The 19,355-nt window shown below is 60.1% G+C and overlaps 2 protein-coding genes across 2 annotated transcripts in view; both read right to left on the minus strand.

Moving 5' to 3' along the window:
• Window positions 1-115: 115 nt before the first annotated feature.
• On the minus strand, window positions 116-3,442 carry LOC105486825 (inositol-3-phosphate synthase 1). Its single transcript, XM_011749967.3, has 11 exons — window positions 3,359-3,442; window positions 3,126-3,254; window positions 2,865-3,026; window positions 2,240-2,372; window positions 1,951-2,144; window positions 1,619-1,768; window positions 1,321-1,536; window positions 1,046-1,210; window positions 852-965; window positions 555-772; window positions 116-435 (listed from the first exon to the last, which is right to left on the minus strand). Exons 2-11 carry the CDS (start codon window positions 3,243-3,245, stop codon window positions 228-230), a joined length of 1,680 nt encoding a protein of 559 aa, XP_011748269.1. The 5' UTR covers window positions 3,246-3,254; window positions 3,359-3,442; the 3' UTR covers window positions 116-227.
• Window positions 3,443-8,910: 5,468 nt separating this feature from the next.
• LOC105486748 (elongation factor for RNA polymerase II) overlaps window positions 8,911-19,355 on the minus strand; it is an 84,836-nt gene continuing 74,391 nt past the window's right edge. The window contains exons 7-12 of the mRNA XM_011749833.3: window positions 17,748-17,844; window positions 16,673-17,171; window positions 12,973-13,039; window positions 12,533-12,704; window positions 11,455-11,499; window positions 8,911-11,096 (exon numbers count right to left, since the gene is read on the minus strand). Of these exons, the coding sequence (XP_011748135.1) occupies window positions 10,980-11,096; window positions 11,455-11,499; window positions 12,533-12,704; window positions 12,973-13,039; window positions 16,673-17,171; window positions 17,748-17,844 (997 nt within the window). The 3' untranslated portion in view covers window positions 8,911-10,979. The remainder of the gene's footprint in view (window positions 11,097-11,454; window positions 11,500-12,532; window positions 12,705-12,972; window positions 13,040-16,672; window positions 17,172-17,747; window positions 17,845-19,355) is intronic.

The following is a 19,355-nucleotide window of genomic DNA, read 5'->3' on the forward strand; positions in this document are numbered from 1 at the left end:
CTCTCCCTGGGAGTTGGGGTGATGACCATGGGCAGAGGGAGTGGGACTGAAGCTGGGTGCTCAGAGTCAAAGTAGAGGGAGGCAGAGTCAGGTCACAGGCCCCAAGAACCCCGGGTGGAAGGAGGGCTAAGAGTGGCAGCGCCTTTATTGTCTTTGTGGGGGCCTAGCAAGGTGGGGTCTTGGGGGGCAGCGGGGAGGAACAGCTGGGAAGCTGTGTGACCAGGGCCTCAGGTGGTGGGCATCTGGGGTTCCTCCACTTGCGGATGCCCGTTGGCATCACCAGTGCAGCCGTTGGTGGCAGCGGGTACCGGTCCTTTCTTGTTCAACACAGGGCAGGCAGCAGCCACGGGTCCGACTCGCTTGAGGACGGGCCCTGGGCGCTCCATCTTATGCTCCAGTAGCATGTGGTTCTGTGGCGGGAGCCCCACGCAGGCCCTGGAGAGGCCGTACAGCTTAGCAGAGCCAGACACCGCCTATAGTCCCCCAAGCCCTGTGCATAGTTTAGCCAGGGGGTATCTGGGCCCTGAATGGGGAACCTGGAGGCTGGGGCGCACCTGAGGATGTTCTCGATGCAGCTGCGCTGGCGGAAAAGCGCATTGACCACCGGGCTGCCCGGTGGCACCAGTGGCGCCTTGAAGAGGAAGCTGAGCAGGGACAGCACGGGGTGGAAGGTCTGTGGCTCGGGGTCAGCGTCAGTGCAGAAACTCACACGCTGGCACAGTTCGGTCAGTAGCGCGAGGTCCAGCATGATGGGTGCGGCCAGCAGCGAGTCCTGCGGGACAGGTGGGTCAGGAGGTGGGGGTGGTGGCCAAGCCCCGCCTCCCACAGCAGCCCCTGAAGCGGCACTGCACCTCGCATGTGTTGTGCAGCACCAGTGTGTTGGTTCCGCCCAGCATCAGCTCCGAGGTATACTCATCCAGCGCGCGCTTGCTGTCGCCCACGTACGGCACATACTTGATGACCACCTGGAGTGCAGCATGAGTTTGCCCGGGTTCCCACCACCCCTCGCCGGGCAACCCAGCGCCCGCGCCCGCGCCCCACGCACGCAGTGGTCAGGCTCCTCGCCGGGCGCATAGAGCACTGGGTTGCTCTGCACCATGTCGTCCACCACGTTGCTTTTGGACACCTCCTTAGAGCGGAACTGCAATGGCGCCGACAGGTTCTCCCCATCGTTGTTGCCCAGGTGGTTGTAACTCACGATGGACATGGTCTGTGGGTTCAAGGGACGCCCCAGCAGCTGCAGGCCCTGTGGCCCCACAAGCCAGGTGCTCGTGGCCCAGGCCCCCTTCCTGCACTCAGCAGCCCCCTAGGCCCACGCACCTTGAGGCCGGAGCCAATGAGGAAGTCCACGAGCACGGACTTGACTTTGGTCTGGCCTGACTTGAAGTCATCTCCACCCACAAAAACCCGGCGCTGCCACGCGAGCTCAAGGGCTCCGGGCACCAGGGTGTTCTGCGGGGACCCATTGAGGAAGGCACAGCCCTCTAGGATGCTGGCCACGGCGAAGAGCGTGGAGGGCGACACCTCCAGACCAAGCTGTGGGCAAGGTGGGCAGTCAGCACAGAGCTGTGTTTGGGACTGGCCCTGCCTGACCCACTCCACCCGGGCGTGCGCCCACCTCAATGGTGCGTAGTAGGTTCTCGGCTGTGTCGTTGAGGCCTGGAATCACCTCACAGAAGCGCTCCGTGTTCGCCGTCCACAGCACGATGATTTTGTCCAGCCCCGCGCTAGACCGGAAGTCTCGGATGTCCCTGCGGATCTGCTCCAACTGTGGGGAGGATGAAGAGGGTGTGGGGAGGATGGAGCGGGTGTATATGCTCTCGGACTCAAGAGGCCTGGGTCACTCAGTTCCCCGAGTGTCAAATGGGGCCTGGACTCGCGGGGTGGGGCAAAAAGGGGGAACCAAGTGGACAGGTGGCAGGGAGCAAGGGATGCAGGATGGGACAGCACCTGCTGCGCGCGCGAGCCCGGGATGAGGTTGTCCGCGCGCGCGCTCTGGTTGGCCGCGATGAACTCGGGGATGTAAACAGAAGGCCGGGGCCGCAGGGCCTCCATGTGCGGCCACAGTTGCTCCTGCAGCCCCCAATCCAGCACCTTCGCGCGCCGCATCGCCTCAGCCAGGTTCAGCGACGAGATGTCCCAGCCTGGGGGGATCCTCACACTCGGCCCTGCCCGGTTCCTGGGCCCCTCCAGACCCAATCTCCCATCCCGCCCCACCCCGGCCCAGGGCTCCGCCCACCATCGAACACGAGGTCGTTGGGCGCCACCATGGGCAGCAGCGCGCTGAAGGGCACGAACACCTCCTGGCCCTCGGCGTCCAGGCCCAGGCTCACGGTGCCTGCCTGAGTCAGCGAGCCGTAGTAGTTGGCCTCCTGGGGGGGCAGCAGACACGGAGAGGTGACGGGGGGGCGTGGCGAAGGGGCCGCGACCCGGCCTGGGCCCCGCCTAGACTCTCAAGCCCCGCCCCACTTTCGGGCGTTTTTCAGTTCCGGGCTCCCAGCCAGGACGGAAGCCGCTGCCCCCAGGCCCCTCCCCGAGACCTCCGGCACCTTAAGCTCCGCCCCTGTAAGACTCCCGAGGAGCCCCCGCTACCTCGCGAAACCCCTCCCCGGGGTCCGCCTGCAGCCAGGCCCCGCCCTCTGCAAGCCCTCCCGCCCCTCAGAGCCTCGCCCCCTGCAGGTCTCTAGCCCACTGCAGGCCTCCAGCCCCCGGAAGGTCTCTCGACCCTGCAGTCCCCCGCCCCGCAGAACCCCGCCCCCTAGGGCCCCCCGGTCCCGCAGAGCCCCGCCCCCTGCAGACTCCCGCCCCCGCCCTCAAGGACTCCCACCAAGCCTCCCAGCCCACCACGCCCCTCCCGCCCCCACCTTGCGGCCGCTGCGCGTGGGCCAGGACAGACGCAGCCGGTTGGCCAGCACCGCGGCAGTGAGTGTGGAGCCGTTGTTCCCGCCCCAGCCGACAAGCATGACCCCAAGCCGGGGCACCTGCCGGGCGGTCCGGAAGGTGAAGCGCGTGGACATGGGGTGCACCTGAAGACAGGCCGCGCAGTGAACCCCGGGTCCCATGCCCTTCTCCCCGCGCCGCCCCGCTCTCCCTAGCATGCCCCCTTCCCCAACCCCCTGGTCCACCTTGAGGACGCCGCCCTCGCGGCTGACGCGCGTCGTCCGGTACTCGTATTGCGCCTCGATGGCCTCGGGGCCGTAGACCACGTCCGGGCTCTCGACGAAGAACTGGGCGGCGGCCTCCATCGTGGCGGGCTGGAGTCCAAGGGTGAGCAGGGGGGTCAGCGGGGACTCTAAGTGGCCGGGCCAAGCCAGCCTGGGTGCCCAGGGAGGCCATCCCCGCCCCGAACCGCACTCACCGGCGCAGAGTCGACTCAGGCAGCGGTGGCTAACAGCGCGGGCTCTCGGGCGCGCGACCTCCGGAGAAAAGCGCTGCGGCCCCGCCCCCGCCCCGCCCCCTTCCCCGCCTCTCCCGCGTTTGGGGGGAGGGGCCCAATGTCTGGAGACCCGGTTCGAGGCCCGACAACGCAGAGCCATCGTGGCCATCGGGTCCTCGTCTGGCGGAAGTGGCCGGGCGTCCACGAGCGCGGCGCGTATAGGTTCACCTCGCTCGCTCCGCAGCCCCCAGGGGCGCATGGCTGCCTATTCCCCCTTTACAAGAGGACAATGAGGCACGAGCCCAGCCATAAGCCATGGAGTGGAGCTGGGCAGGGAATCTGGACCTCTGGTTGGGGGGGGGTAGGAGTTCTGGGTCAGAGACACTGCAGGGGAAACAGGCAGAGGACCAGAACTTCAAAGCCAGAATCTCCTCGGAGCCACGCTGCCACCTACTCCCCCTTCGTGGGCAGCAGCACCTACCAGGCAGTCCCATCCCCTGGCTCCCCATGTCCGCTCCCATCCATCTCAGAGGGGACAAAGTTACTCTGTCCCCACGGGGCTCACAAGGATGGGGCCTGTTTGGCCTGTTTCCCCACCTGCAGCAGGGCTTGGCAGGGGTGGACCGGAGGGGGAGGTTGTTCGCTGGGAAGGGGAGGGGACGCACAGGCGGGCAGGGCCCAGGCAGGGGAGGAATGAGGCCTGCACAGCAGGGCGCCCCACTCATGCTTGCTGATAAGAGAGCGTGGGAACCCAGCGGGCAGGCCGGGGCAGCTCCCCCAGGAACTTTCCAAAACAAGCGCCTGGAGGCCGGAAAGTTTCCACCACTGGAACTGGCCCAAAAGGTGGATAGTTGGGAACATTTGCAAGAGACAGGGCCTGACCTTGGAGGATGAGGGCTTAAGACTCTGGGTCCAGGCCTTACCCTGAAGGGGCCCCAGTCTGAGGGAGTTGGAAGTGGACTGGGACACCCCTGTCCCCAGTGGGTGAGAACTCACAGGCAGGGCCCCTGCAAGACAGGCTCCCCAGATGAGGGGGCTGCTGGCAAGGGTTTTGAGACGTTAAGAGGAGTTCACTGAAAGAAGACTACAGGCTAAGCCACCTGAGCCACCCAGGCAGGGCAGATGAAAAACTGGCTACGTGGGAGGCAGTTTGGGGTCTTGGGCAGACGCTGAGGGCTGGGATAGGGAGTGTGAAAGAGTATTTGGTTGTTCCTGGTTCTTGGTTAGACATTGAGCTCAATCACCAGTGGCCAATGATTTAATCAATCACATATATGCAAATGAGATGGGGCTCAGAAAACAGAACCTCCCCCCGCCGCCCCCGCCACCCTCAAGGCCTTGGCCCTGAGCAGGGCATCGGAAAGCTCAGAATCGAGTCTTTCCGACCTTCTCCTGCCCTCCTACCTCTAGCCCCTTTCTCCTCTGGAAACCATAGAAACCAGAATTCCTCTTCCCCAAGGCAGGTCAGAGAAACTGTTGCCTTTCTCCCCTAAAAAAAAGAAAAAAAAAAGCCACAAAGCCGGCAAAGGTCACTCTGCCTGCTCCCTTGAAGACCGTCATTCCAGGAGGGTCCTGCCCATACCCTGGAGGAAGGAATGCTACCCAGAACCCAGGAAGTCTGGGCAGGCTGGCCCCTCTCCCCCACCCAGTCTGCTCCCTTTAAGATCTACAAAGTGTTTCCTCACACTGATACACATTCTGCATAGAACCTAAGCCAAAACATAGGCAGTCGGCCAGGCACGGTGGCTCATGCCTGTAATCCTAGCACTTTGGGAGGCCAAAGAGGATGGATCACTTGAGCCCAGGAGTTTGAGACCAGCCTGGGCAACACGGGGAAACACCATCTCAATACAAACAACAAAGAAAAGTAGCCTGGCTTGGCGCATGCCTGTAGTCCCAGCTGTGTGGGAGGCTGAGGTGGGAGGATCACCTGAGCTCAGGGGGGTGTGGGTTGCAGTGAGCCGTGATTGTACCACTGCACTCCAGCCTGGTCAACAGAGTAAGACCCTGTCTCAAAAATAAATAAATAAATAAATAAAATAAAATAATAATAATGGGGTTTAGGGGACAATATGGAGGCGCTGGGAGGGTGGCACGCCTGGAAAAGGCATGGAAGCCTCATGGCCCGCCCCATACCTTGCCCTGTGCGCCTCCTCCATTTAACTGTGAGCATTTTCTGGAGTTCTGTGAGCTGTTCTAGCAAATTATCAAACCTGAAGTGGGGGTGGTGGGAACTCCCAATTTATTAGCCTGCTTGCCAGAAGTATGGGTGGCATCTGACATGGGTGCAGCCCTGTGGGACTGACCCCCATAACTTGTGGAGTCCGATACCATTTCTGGGAATGGAACTGTTGGACATCCTGTAGGTATTGGAGGATCAGAGAATCGGGGAATCTTGTGCCTCGAGGAAACAGGCAATTCAGGAACCTGTGTAGTTGAGAGACATGAGGAAGGAAGGTCCCAAAAGCCAGCCCCGGGGAGCCCCTGTGTTCACAGGGCCACCTGTCGGGGGTGCCGGAGGATGGGAGCTGGCATGGGGCAGCTGGAGGGATTTGGCATAGAGGCTGGGCTGCTTCCACTCCCAGCAGTTGACAAGGCTGAGGGAGGGGATTTGGCCCCTCCAGTCAGGCCTGGCTGTGCTGAAGTGGGTGGTGAGATGCACTGCCATCCCCCAGCAAACTGGGCTCCCTGAAGGCAGGGATGAGGCTCTCTCAGTCACTGCTGTGTTGCAGAGCCCAGGTGGAGCTTGGTACAGGAGGGGGCTGCAGGAACAGGGGTGCCAGTGGAAAGAGGACAATTGGGGCCCCTGGCAGGTGGCAGGAGAGGGGTTAGCAGGCCTGAGCCCCTCTCCACCATGATGCCCAGGTCATGAGGGTTGGAAGGCTCTCCTGGATACCCGGGGCACTGGACTGATGGCATCCATGGCTGAGGAAGATCAAGAGACTGACTGTGGCCTCTGTGGGCTGTGGGGGTGATGGCCAGAGTATTGCTGGGCTGTTGGCTCAGGGCTGGTGCTGAAGGGCCAGGGGAGGCAGGACCGTGGGCTGGAGGAGGTTGATGTTGGCCCTGGGATGTGGGGACAGAGATGTTATCCTGGGAGAACAGCATGGCCAGGCTATGCTGGGAGCAGGGTACATGCTGCCCCGCTGGGTTGCATGACTTCCCCTCCCGCGCCCCTCAGACTCCTGGGTGGCCTTAGAACATAGGCCAAGGCCGCGGACCGGCAGGGAGACCAGGCCCCACAGCTGCAGGCCCAGGACCTTTGCCCATGGTCCTATTCTTCCGTGTTCTCTCTTATTAAATGCACCCCCTCTTGCCCTTGGCCGGCAGGATGAGCGTTATGTTCTCCATGGCCCCTGGCTCCAGTTCCACATGCACCGCCGCCGCTCCCACCAGGTCTTATACCCATCCCCACTAGTGGCACAGGGGATGCCCCTGCCCCAGTGTGGAAAGAACAGGTAATAAAATATTACCGTTACCTGCTGCTGTTTTCATCAAAGGAAGACAGTCACATCTGGTTTCCCCCATCCCCAGCCCCTCTCCTGTAGCTTTGATGCCACAGGGGGCCAAGGAATCCCAATGCTGGGTTAAGCCCACCCTACCAGAGGGTACTGCTCTGCTCATACACCCGCTATGGCTGCTCCCCCCCATCACCTACAGGGCCCTCTGATTTGGTCCTTTCTCGGGCAACGGCTCAGGTAGGCTGCAAACTTTGCCTTCTCATCTGGTCCCAGCCAGAGCCCCTGAACAACCCCTCCTCAGTATGGCGGCTCCAGGCCACATCACCTCCCAATGCCAGCCCACCCCCAACCACTGGACAGGGACAGCCACCACAGAAACCAGGCTGTGATACACCCGCACACCACACACACACCCCAACACACACCACACCCCAACACACACCCCCAACACACACCACACCCTCACACACACCTACACACCCCAACACACCACACTGCACACCCCAACATCACACCCACTCTCACACCACACACCCTCAACACACCACACCCACTCACAGCACACACCCACACCACACATCCCCAACACACACCACACATCCCCAACACACACCACACCCCACACCCACATCCCAACACACACCCACCACACCCACACCACATACCACACACCCACACCGCACACCCACACCCAACACACACACCCCACCTTCCACACACATCACACCCACACACACCACACATCCCAACACACACACCAACACTCTCACACCACACCCACACATCCCAATACACACCATACACCACCCCAACACACACCCCAACACACCACACACACATACCCCCACACCCAGATACACACCTATATCAACACGCCACACACCCCAACACACACATCCCCACACCACACACATCCCTAGCACACACCACACACATCCCTAGCACACACCACACACCCACACGCACATACCAACATGCACACACCAACACGCACACCACACACCTACACTCACCACACCCACAGCCCAACACACCACACACCGCCCCAACACACACCACACACCTATACACCTCACACACCTACACACCCCAACACACACCACATACCCAACACACACCACACACCGCACACCCCAACACACACCACACTTCCACACCCTCATACCACACACCGATACATCACACCCATACACCAACACACCACACCCCCACCACACACCACACACCACATACACCACACACTGCCCCAACACACACCACATACACCACACACTCACACCCCAGCACACACCACACACCACCCCAACACACACATCCCCAACACACCAAACACACCACCCACACCACACCCCCACACCACAGCCTCATACCACACCCTCATACCACACACACAGATACACCACACACCATACCCCAACACACCCACACCCCAACACACCACACCCTCACACACCACACACACATCCCCAACACACCACACCCACACCCAACACCACATACACACCACATACCTCCATCACATACCACACTCCACACCACATCCAACACACACCACACACACCAACACCCTAGCACACACCACATACATCACACACCCACACCCTTACACCACACACCCACACCACACCCCAACACCCCCACACCCTCACACCCCACATACACGACACCCACACACCCACACCCTAACACACACGTCCAGATACACCACACCCTAACACCACGCACCCAGATACACTACACCCACACCAACACACCCACACAACACCCACAAACACCCACACCCTAACATCCCCAGATAAACCACACACACCAACACAGAACCCACACCCTAACACACCCACATACCCTCACAGATACCCCACAACCCAACACACCCACACAACACACACATCCAACACACCCTAACCACACACTACACACCCACACATCACACCCAACACACACCGACACAGATATACTACACATCCACACACACCACACACACACACACCATACACCACAAACACAGATACACCAGCACCCACACACCACACACACCACACACCACACACACACCAGCCAGGCAGAATGGGCTGCCGGGTTCAGTTCAGTGAAATTTATTGGAGAATGAAAAAAGTCAGCATTCACCTGTTTAGTGTACAAAAAGGACACTAGATCTTTTAAGAAAATATTAGGAAACTGAAGACGCAGATGCCTTTCAATTGTAACATTTTGGCAAAAGTGGAAAGTTCTTGTAAACACCAACCCCATGGCTCAAAATAGTTTTTCTCCACAGTACAACATTAAAAGAAAAAAAATAGTATCAATAAGTTAGACCATATTTAATCAGCTAGAACTTTGTCCACCAACCCCCAAAACACAAAACTTTTCTTAGCTTCATAATTCCTTAAAAGGAGAACAAATAAACAACAAAAACAACAACAACAAAAAGGCAAATTCAACTGACAGCCCCTTGGACTGGTTCCCAGGGCAGAGGGGTAGGCAGTCCCAGGCTGGGACCTCCTGAAATTATCCCACCTCACTCATGTCTGCAGGGCTGGCTGCGGGCAACACAGCGGGGTCCAGCTGACCCTGGAGGCCCCCTGGAGCCTGCTCGGCCCTTCCCTGGCCGGCGCAGAAGAGAAAAACAACAGCTATTGAAACATGAAGGATCAGTTTCCTCGGAGCTCTGGGAACCCGGGGATCCCAAAGGAGAGAGACTCTTGGGCAGGGGTGTGATGCACTGTGGGCCCTCCATGGTCAGCTTTTTGGAAGCTATCAGGAGGCACCCCTCCACCCCCCAGTTTAGAAAAATAGACACATCTGTATTTTTGCATTTCTGCTCTCCCTGCCTGACTGCTGATGGCAGCAGTGACCCCCATGTGATCCCTGGGCCCTGAGTCACAGCCACCCCCACCACCACCTTCCCAAGTCATGGCTTCATTCAGCCCTAAATGGGAACACACGCCTCAGACCCCACCATGCCCTGGGGGGTCCCCACACACGCACACACACGCACACTTGCGTGGCCCCCCGATGCTTTGGGGGACGCTAGAGTAGGCACAGCAACAAAGCAGCAATTGGGGTGTCTGCACAGCCTGCACCCCCAGAGCAGGCGGACCCATCCTCCTGGCTCCCCAGCTCTGCCCACGGGTCCCTGGGGCCTCCCTGACCCCAAGGCACCCAGCCCTCCATCAGCCCCTCCCTGAGTGCAAACCTTGGCGGTGGCTCTGCTAAAACGACCCCAGGACCCACAAGTGGACAGAGGGACGGAGGGAGGCCAGCAGCATCGAGACTACAAGGTCTCAACAGTGTGGAATGAGCAGCAGCAGCAAATGGGAAACCGAGGACATCGCAAAGTAAAATCTGACGCCGCTGCAGCCGAGTCTCAACTTGGAGCACAGAAACACAGTGGCCCCCGACAGCTGAGGGCCTCAAATAACAGGGCAGGCCTGGGGGCGCCAAAAGCCCTCTGCCCCCTTGGCTCTGAGCAGCTGCCTGGGGACACCAGCTGGAGTTCTCAAAATAGCCACCCAGGCCACCCCATTTGCTTGCTGGAGCAGAGACCCTGCCCGAGGAGGAGAGGCTGGGGACGGGGGTGCCTAAACATAGAGCCAGAGACTAGCAGAGGCCACGTGCCCAGTCCCCGCGCCCTCAGAACGCGGCTGCACCTTTCGACGGCCTCTGTAATACTGCAGGCAGGACCCAGGGCAGCGGCTAGACCCTGGGTGTCCGAGGAGAGGGAGGCACAGGTTTAGAAAAAAGATTTTGCTTCTCTTTTGTACAAAAATAGACTCAAGTCTCATTAGCAGTAGCTAAAAGTGGCTGTCTTTGTATAAAACTAGAAAAGGCAGGCGCGCCGCCCTGAGGGCCTAGGAGTCTTCTGGCGAGAGAGGAGGCTGAACCCGGGGGGCTGCAGCCAGGGAGGAGGCAGTGGGCTTCTGGGGAGCCCGTCATAGGCAGGGACTGCTCAGGAGGCGCAGGGAGGGCCGAGGTGGGCTTGCAGCCACCCGCCAGGGCGAGATGTCTGCAGGGGCTGCCCTGAAAGCCGGCGGTGCTGGCTCAGATGAGCATCTTCCTTGGGTTTATTTTTTTAAATAAATCCTCTCTCCCGGCTTTTTGCTCCCCCCACCCTCCCAGATCCCCGCCATCGGGGCGGGCAGCTAGGGCCAAGCCTGCAGCTGCCGCTGGTCGTACTCGGCGATGAGTCTCTTGATGTGGGCCAGCTTGCTGTGCAGGTACTCGCAGCGGTGCTTCTCCTGGCTGTAGTTGGTATTGGTCTGCGGGACAGCACAGTCATGCTCAGGACAGAGTCTCCCTGGGTGCTGCTCCCCGCTGTGAGCAGGCCAGTGCCCACCCCCCCCCACCAAAAACCTGGGCTTGGTGCCCAGCAAGGAGGGTTGTGGTCCAAGGGCAGAGTGGGAGTTGGTTCCCCGCACCTCCTCAGCTTGTGTGGCTGGGCCGGGATGCCACAGCTGAAGACTTGGCTGGGGGAGGCGGGGCAACTTTGGCCTCAGACCCAAAGGCTCTTCCCCCACACCTTAGAAGTAGCAGGCAGGGAGGTTGCCCCGGGCCCACCCTCCTCCCTCCGGCTCCCACGGCTCACTTGGAGCCCATCCCAACACAAGAGACACTCACCTTTTTGATTTTTCTATATTCCTGCAAAATCTGCCCTCGAGTAGTCTAGAAGAAAAACAAAATTTTGAGATGACAGAATGCATCCCCGCTTGCAGGAAACTCAAATTGAGTGGTCCCAGGTGCTCTGAGAAGGGTGAGGGGTGGGAAGGTGGGGCAGCCTCAAGTACAGGGGCAAGTCACACCCCATGGGTCTGCAGCGTATATAGCTCCAGAGTGGATGGGGCATGAGGGAAAGGCTGCCGGGTCCCTTGGAGGCAAGAGCAGGTGGCGCACCGCTGTCATGGGGGTGTGATACAAGGAAGTATCCATGTCGTGGCGGGGCTGGGATGGGGGCTGGGCAGGGCATGCAGCAAAGAGGGAGGGGAGGGAGAGATGCCCCAAGAAGCCGTGGCTTGCAGCCCCTAGAACCCTATCATGAGTCGTCTTCTTCGGAAGCCAAAGGGGCTTTGGCCGGGAGATACCCCGGCATCTGCTTAATCGGGGCCCAGCCCTGCAGTCAGGTCACCAGTTTCAAAAGGTGGCAGGTGGAGAGGCTGTGTCCAAGGCTGTGGCTGAGGGTGGAGACTCTGTCTACACAGGGCAGCTGAAGGAGCTGTGAGCTCAAGCCAGGGGACCACAAACACAGGGACCTGTCACCTCCCCCTGCTACAGTTGTGGCAGCATGGATGGGCTCCAGGGTGCTGGACAGGGCTCAGTTGCGGAGTCTCCCGAAGGTGTGGCACAGGTACCAAGAGCCCTGCGTCCTGGGCTGTGAGAGGACCCCCGGTGCTCAAACGTGTGGGGATCCATGTACCCTGGATTGCCCCCACCCAAGGAGGTGGGTCACAGCTGTCCCCACTGCAAAGGAGGCTGACAAGCTGGGCTGCCTTCAAGGACTCCCACAACAGGGCCCCAGGGCCAGGCCAGAACCATGGAATTGCCGCATGGAGTGCACCAGGGGGAGAAGTGCTGCCTGGGGAAGGGCCAGACTCTGGGGCCACCAAGCAGGCCAGTAGGCTCGTGGTGGCGATGGTACGCGCCCAAATGGGCCCTGGCTCCTGCCAGAGCCGGGGCACAGCAGACAGCGGGGAGGCTCTACCTCATACTCCTCGGAGCCCTGAGAGAGCTGCCGGAGCTGGGCGTCAAGCTGCGTGAACCGCCGCGTGATGCGCTCAATGCGGGCGTGCAGGTCGCGGTACTCGCTGTACTCGGCGTTGAAGTCATTCTTGTAGCTCTGGCGCTGCTCCGAAGAGGAGATGGCTGCGTACTTCCTGAGATAGGAGAGAGGGGCCACTAAGTGGAGGCTGGAAGGACCCAGCTCCACCCAGGCAGCGGCTATCCTGGCTCTGCCGGCGGCCTGGCCTCTCAGGTGATCCCCTGGCTTATGAGGGGGCCTGGCCCAGAAAAGGCTGCTATGTTTGGAATTCACATACTCAGACTTGCAGTGGCTTTCTGCCTCTGATAACCTGCAGTGCTGGGGGAGGGGGTCTGAACCCAGAAAAGGGAGGACTGGCCTGCAGGGCCCGGACAAACACTCACAGCAAGTAGTCGGGCGTCTCCGACGTGGATGTGGGAACACTGGAAACGCTGCAGCTTCCGTTTACACCTACGAGAACAAACACATACCTCCTGAGTCTGCACCCATGGCACCGGTCTGCAGGAAGCACGCCAGGATGGGGACATGCGTCAAAAGTGCACGCTTTGCTGCTGGAGGGACATGGAGGGATGGCAGAGGGGATGACTGTGTGGCAGGTGCAAGGGCTGAGCACCTGGCACCTGGCAACTGTGGGCTGCTGGACCTGGACATGCCCTCCAGGTGTCGAGCAGAGTTCAACGTGCACCTGCGTGTCCAGGGCAAAGCCCTGCAGGACACAGAGCGCCCAGGCATCACCACAGTCACATTCTTGGCAAACAGCAGACAGGTCAGGGAACTGCAGGGCCAAAGCCTGCACAACCGGTCAGAGCTTCCCCCAGGCCAGGTCTTTGCTGCCTCTACTGACTGCATGTCAAAGGTCACTAAGCTGAAAACAAATGACCCCTGGCCTGACCTGAGTCTCTGGGGCATCCCAGTCTCTGGCCAGGCAGGACAAAGACAAGATGGCCAGCAGGGCCTGCATCTCTTGCTGCTGACAAAGTTCCAGGCCCTTGGTCTGCACCCCACCCAGATCGTCCCGTCCTTTCCACTAGACACTGAATTGCAGGCTCCACAAGGCAGCTCCAGGACAGGGCCAGCCAGAGGAGCCCATGGGCCACCCCAATCGGCCATCCGTGAGCAAAGCGTCCATGATGCTGCTCAGCCCTTCAGGGGCCTGCCCAAAGCTGCACAGCTGATGGCTAGATGGGACCCCAGGCAGCTGTCCTGCTCCTCAGCCATGTGGTGGGGTGCCCTGGCCACATATGACAACACCCCTGAGGGTTTGGCAATCAGGGAGGAAGGGCAGGAGGACTGAAGTGCCCATCACCTAGGACCACAGTCGCCTCATCCCCTCAGATCACAACTACAATTTAGTGCGTTTCCTAGGCCTTCTTGCAGTGACTTTCTTTCCAATACAGAAATGATTTTACCAATTTCAGATGTATCCTCAGTACACTTTTTTTTTTTTTTTTTTTTTTAGAGACAGGGTCTTGCTCTGCCACCCAGGTTGGAGTTGCAATGGTGCGATCATGGCTTACTACAACCTTGAACTCCTGGGCTCAAGTGATCCTCTTGCCTCAGCCTCCCAAATAGGTGGGACTATAGGCATATGCCACCATGCCCAGCTAATTAAAAACATTTTTTGTAGAGATGGGGTCCAACTGTGTTGCCCAGGCTGGTCTCAAACTCCTGACCTCAAGCAGTCCTCCTGAATTGGCCTTCCAAAGCCTGGGATTATAGGTGTGAACCACCACAGCTGGTGAATTTTTTTTTTTTTACTTTTTAGTAGAGATGAAGAGGCTCTCCTATATTGCCCAGGCTGGTCTTGAACTCCTGGACTTAAGTGATCCTCTTGACTTGGCCTCTCAACATGCTGGGATTACAGGCAGAGCCACTGTGCCTGGCCCTCGTGCACATTTTCAGGGGCCCTCTGCACTATCCCCTGGGAGAGCAGGAGTCTGCGATCTCCAGTTTGCTGAGCCCTCTCTCTCAGTGTAACACCTGGGCTGACCACAGCAGCTTCTCTGCTGCCAAATTCCCAGAAGTGGACAAAGCTCACTCCCCACAAAGTTTTTAACAGTCCCAACTCTGGGTCAGGCACTGCCTTCAATATCGCCACCACCCCCACCTGGGTTGTCTTTAAAAGGCTGTGGCCTTCCCAGGGCTGCAACCCATTGGGCATGTATTGAATGAATCTGACCCTGGTCCAGGCCAGAAGGAAGTGACAGGCAAGGCACAGCTGGGAAAGCCAAGCCCATGCTCCCGCCAGAGTGGCCTCTGTGGGTATTCTAGGACAGGTAACTGCCATGTGTCAGGCTGGTCAACATCACCGCATTTGACAGGCCCCAAGATCTTCACCAGCTAGGATGACAAATGGGGAAATCAAGGCTCAGGGTCAGCTCAACCTGGTACCAGTGGGCCCTTCAAAGTCCAGCCCTTGGCAAACCTCAGCGGCCCCCACTCCCGCTCAACTCTGGCTGTGTGGGGCCAGCCAAGCTGGTCCCTGCTTTGGGGCCCCAGGGAACACCCCCACAGCAGTTCCTCTCCCTATCTGTCCCTTCACAGCCCACATCTCTCTACTTGCTTGTCCCGGGCAGGGGCACAGCCACATGTACCACCTTTGGGACCCTGGGTAACATGGACCACCAGCACCAGGCTCAGCTTCTGGTGACTCTACTGTCCTTTTCTTGGTGCTTGGGACATCTACCCCTGGTTTGCACTTTCTCACCTGTGGTAGAGATGACAGCACCTAGGCCAGGGATGAGCTGCCTAGGGGCCGACATGCACCAGGCCAGACAGGAAACCACCTTGAGTCCCCAGGCCTGTCTTGGCACCTAGGCACTGGGTATCCAAGGAAGGGACACAGCCCAGAGTGGTCTGTGGACCCTGGACCTGGGCCATTTGAGACAGATCCTGGCCCAGGTCTGGCTGTGGGGTGTGGGTGTGTCCTGGGAATCAGGAGTCCTGCCCTAAGCATGGCCCTGGTCAGAGAGCCTGCCCAGGGAGTGAGGCCACCTTCTCCCCTTCGGCCTCCACATGCAGTCCCATGGGAGGTGGGAAGCCCAGCACGAGGCAGGGCTGACCCAACCCCAAAAGTCGTCCTTCCTATCCAGTAAGACCCAGCCACAGTTGTGAGGACCTGCTCTCCAGCCACAGCGGGGGACGGGGCATGGCCCTCTGAGCAATGCAAAACTATAATGGAAGAAGGGCTCCCATCCTCATCCCAGGAATGCCCCTGACTCAGCCTCCTCCCCAGAGACACAACCCAAAAACACAACAGGTGACACCACCTGGGCTGCCCTGGGCCAGCCGGCGCTGAGAGTGAGGTGGCTATCTGCAACTGGCCGCCATCACCACATGGGACCACTGCAGCCCCCGCCACACATGGCGGTAGAACAGCCACTGCACGCTGGCCGCTGCTTCTGCTGGTTCCTGTAAACAAACAGCTGCACAGGCTCATGGCCATGGTGCTGGGCGGGTGCTACTGCTGCTCGGTTCAGGTGCCTGGGCTGTGGGCTCGGAGCTGCCCAGGTCTCCTGGCTCCCCAACTCCAGCCTGCCAGGCCCTGTCCCCACAGCAGAAACCTACACTCTACAACAGTCGTACGGGGCCTACGGAGGTCCAGGTGCTATCCCTCTCCCACCAGGATCTGCCTATCCGCACCTGCACTGCTTCTCCCTGAATAGGGCTGGCTTGCCTGGGCCCCTACTGCCTTCCCTGAACCCCAGCAGACCTCAGCATGTCCCTGGTTCCTGGGGCTTCCCTGCATTCAGAGCTGGGGCCTGGGCCCCATTCCTCTCCGCATGTTAGCCCCTTCCGTGGCCTCAGTTCCCCACAAGGCTCTGGGCCTCCGGCCCCCAGTGTTGGCCTGGCACAGTGACTGCAAGTGACACCGGGCACTCCAGATGGGCAGGGAGAGGACCAGATGCAGGAACATAGGGTGCCAGGTGCCGGGCACACAGGGCGAATCTGACAGGGCCTGGGGCAACAGGGCTCCCTCTCCCAGCTTCTACAGCGTGAGCCCCCTTGACACCCCATGAAGGTGAGGCAGGTGTGGGGCCAGTACTTGCAGTCCCAGCAGCGCCCTCCTGCCTGGGCACCTACCTGGGGCGTCTGCTGGGGCTCCGAGGGTGGCATGGGTGGCAGGTGCACAGTCTGGAGGCTGGGCCCGGGGCCTGTCCTCAGACGCTCTCTCCTTGTCTTTGTGCTTCTTGGACTTCTTCTTGGGCTTGCTGCGCGAGGGGCTGCTGTGGGGCCTGCTGGGCTGGGCACAGTCCATCAGCAGGGGCAGGCCGAGGCGCGCAGTAGGGGCTGGGGCAGCCACCTCTCCATGCTCACAGTCCCGGCCGCTGTGGCCCAGGTCATTGCTGACATCGGCCAGGGGGTCATGGACCCTTGGGGGCTCCAGCCGCGGGGGCAGGTGAGTGCTGGAGCTGAGGGTGTCCGTGCTGGCTGGTGGGCCCGGGGTGGGCAGCAGGGCCTCACGGCCATCGGGCATGCCCAGCTTCCCATTGATGGCAGGTTGAGCTCTCTGAGTGAAGTGCGATATCCGGGGTTTCTTGTTGGCTAGGGGGTCGATGAAATCAGGAGGCTGTGGCCGTTTCTGGAGAGGAACAGAGACCATTTTAGAGGGGAGCACAGAGCGGCTGGGCAGCAACAGGCAATCCCCTGGCCCAGCCAGAAAACCCAGTGCCGCCTGCAAGGCCCACACTGGCCACACGGGGGCGCCCGGGCACCAAGTCAGGTCCCAGGTACTGCTCAGGGTGGCCTCAGCTGGGGCCCATCAGCCTGCTGGGATAGATGCAGGGGGAGGGCAGGGCCCAGCGTGTGAGTGGGCCACCCCTGGGGACTGGTCTAAAGCGTTGCTGTGCTCAGCATGCTTCCCCAGCGATAGCTGTGACACAGGAGCAGGAGGTCCAGGGGCAACCCCACATCAGGGAGCTGCCCCCTGTCCCAGGTTCTGCACTGTGACACTGGGGTGCTGCAGCCACAATGGCAGGAATCTGCCCCCAACCCCAACCCGACAGCTTCCCCCTTGGTCCCTGGGCGGAGGGAGACGGCTCAACTCGGAGCAGCTCATGCTCCAAGGAGCTGGTGAGGAAGGTGACAAAGGTTACTGACGCAACACAGGGTGCCCTGCAGGTGCTCGGGACAGCCACCCCAGGCCTGCCCCATTTACCTGTGGGGGTGAAGCCGAGCGCCCACGCTCGCCTGGGGGGCTGGAGGCAGCAGGGTCTCCAAGGAGGCTGCCGGTGCTCTGTGGCTGGCACAGCTTCCTGCGAAGGAGAGGCAGGACTCCAGGCCTGTATCTACATAGGGGCCCGGTGGAGATGCCTCAAGGAAGGGACCCCCCTGCTCCCAAATCCAGAGCAGGGCCAAGGGGTCACAGGAGCCTGGGCCTGAGCCCATCCTGCCCCCAGCTTCACCCAAAGGAGGACTTCCCCACTCTCCCCCTGAGCCCAGAGGAGGGTCACTTTGTGCAGGTGCCTGCTACCAGAGAGACCAGGGACACACACTAGGGTGCTGGACCCTGCTTTTAAAGATAGCTGTTCATCCTGTTCAGAACGCTCACTGCAGAAACTGTCCAAAATGCAGAAGAGAATGGAGGGCCCTGGCCTAGGATGAGACAGCCTTCCTGGAAGCCAGGTCACAGCAGGATCTGGAGGGCGGCAAAGCAGCCACCAGCATGACCAGGTGATGCAGCTGGGGAAGAAGGGAAGAAACACCCCGGTGCATGCTCCTTCTCCCACTCCATGTGATCTGGGCAAGTGGAACCCCCCACCCCCGCCAGCCACCCTGCAGCTTACGGGTATCCTCTCTGACCCAACTGTTCAACTCCCAGGGGTTGTGCATCTCAGGGGAGCCTAGTGCCGCTCCAGGCCCTGCAGGGAGACTGAAGTCCAGGGCCATGGCCATTCTGTCAGCCAGTGACACCTAGAGCCCATCTCCCTAACCAATGGGCTCAGCTGCAGACCACTGCAGGTGTCACTTCCCTGGTGGCCTGAGAGGAGAACCATGTGGATATAAACAGAACTGCCAGTTAAAGACAGAAAACTGAGGACAGGCATTTGCATCCACTGAACAGGCAAGGCAGAGACAAAAGGAGGAGTGAAGACACCGGAAAGCATAGCAGAAGCATGAGTGGTGAATGTTGCAGGATCCAGAGAATCCAGGGCCCAGAGCAAGAGGCACCACGACCTCAGGGGACAACAGGTTGCTGCGGGGCCATCCCCCACAGCTCTACTCCAGGTCCTCATTATTGCTGGTGGGGCTGCAGGGCAGTGAGCCCAGGGCTGTCAGGCAGCAGAGGCTCGGGCCACTCCTCCAGGCAGTTGGGAAGCTACCTGGGCCACAGCTAGATAACAGGATGATGGCCAGATGTGTGGCCTCAGGAGAAGAAGAAACAGGGCCCAGGACTAGGGCACAACGGGATTCAGAGGCCCCAAGCTGTGCAGAGTGTCCCCAAGGGCCATGCTGCAGCTTCCAGGCAACAAATGTCAGACCTCAAAACAGAGGAACAGGAAAATACATTTGAAAAGAGACTCCTGGCCGGGCGCGGTGGCTCAAGCCTGTAATCCCAGCACTTTGGGAGGCCGAGACGGGTGGATCACGAGGTCAGGAGATCGAGACCATCCTGGCTAACACGGTGAAACCCCGTCTCTACTAAAAAAATACAAAAGAACTAGCCGGGCGAGGTGGCCGGCGCCTGTAGTCCCAGCTACTCGGGAGGCTGAGGCAGGAGAATGGCGTGAACCCGGGAGGCAGAGCTTGCAGTGAGCTGAGATCC

Source organism: Macaca nemestrina, chromosome 20 (assembly GCF_043159975.1).
Source record: "Macaca nemestrina isolate mMacNem1 chromosome 20, mMacNem.hap1, whole genome shotgun sequence".
NCBI classification, from domain to species: Eukaryota; Metazoa; Chordata; class Mammalia; order Primates; family Cercopithecidae; genus Macaca; species Macaca nemestrina.

Coding starts and splice junctions, on each gene's coding strand:
- LOC105486825 (XM_011749967.3), bottom strand. CDS start 3,245: ATGGAGGCCGCCGCCCAGTTCTTCGTCGAGAGCCCGGACGTGGTCTAC. Junction 1,769..1,950: donor CGGGCTCGCGCGCGCAGCAG/GTGCTGTCCCAT, acceptor TCCTCCCCACAG/TTGGAGCAGATCCGCAGGGA. Junction 1,537..1,618: donor ACCTACTACGCACCATTGAG/GTGGGCGCACGC, acceptor CCTTGCCCACAG/CTTGGTCTGGAGGTGTCGCC.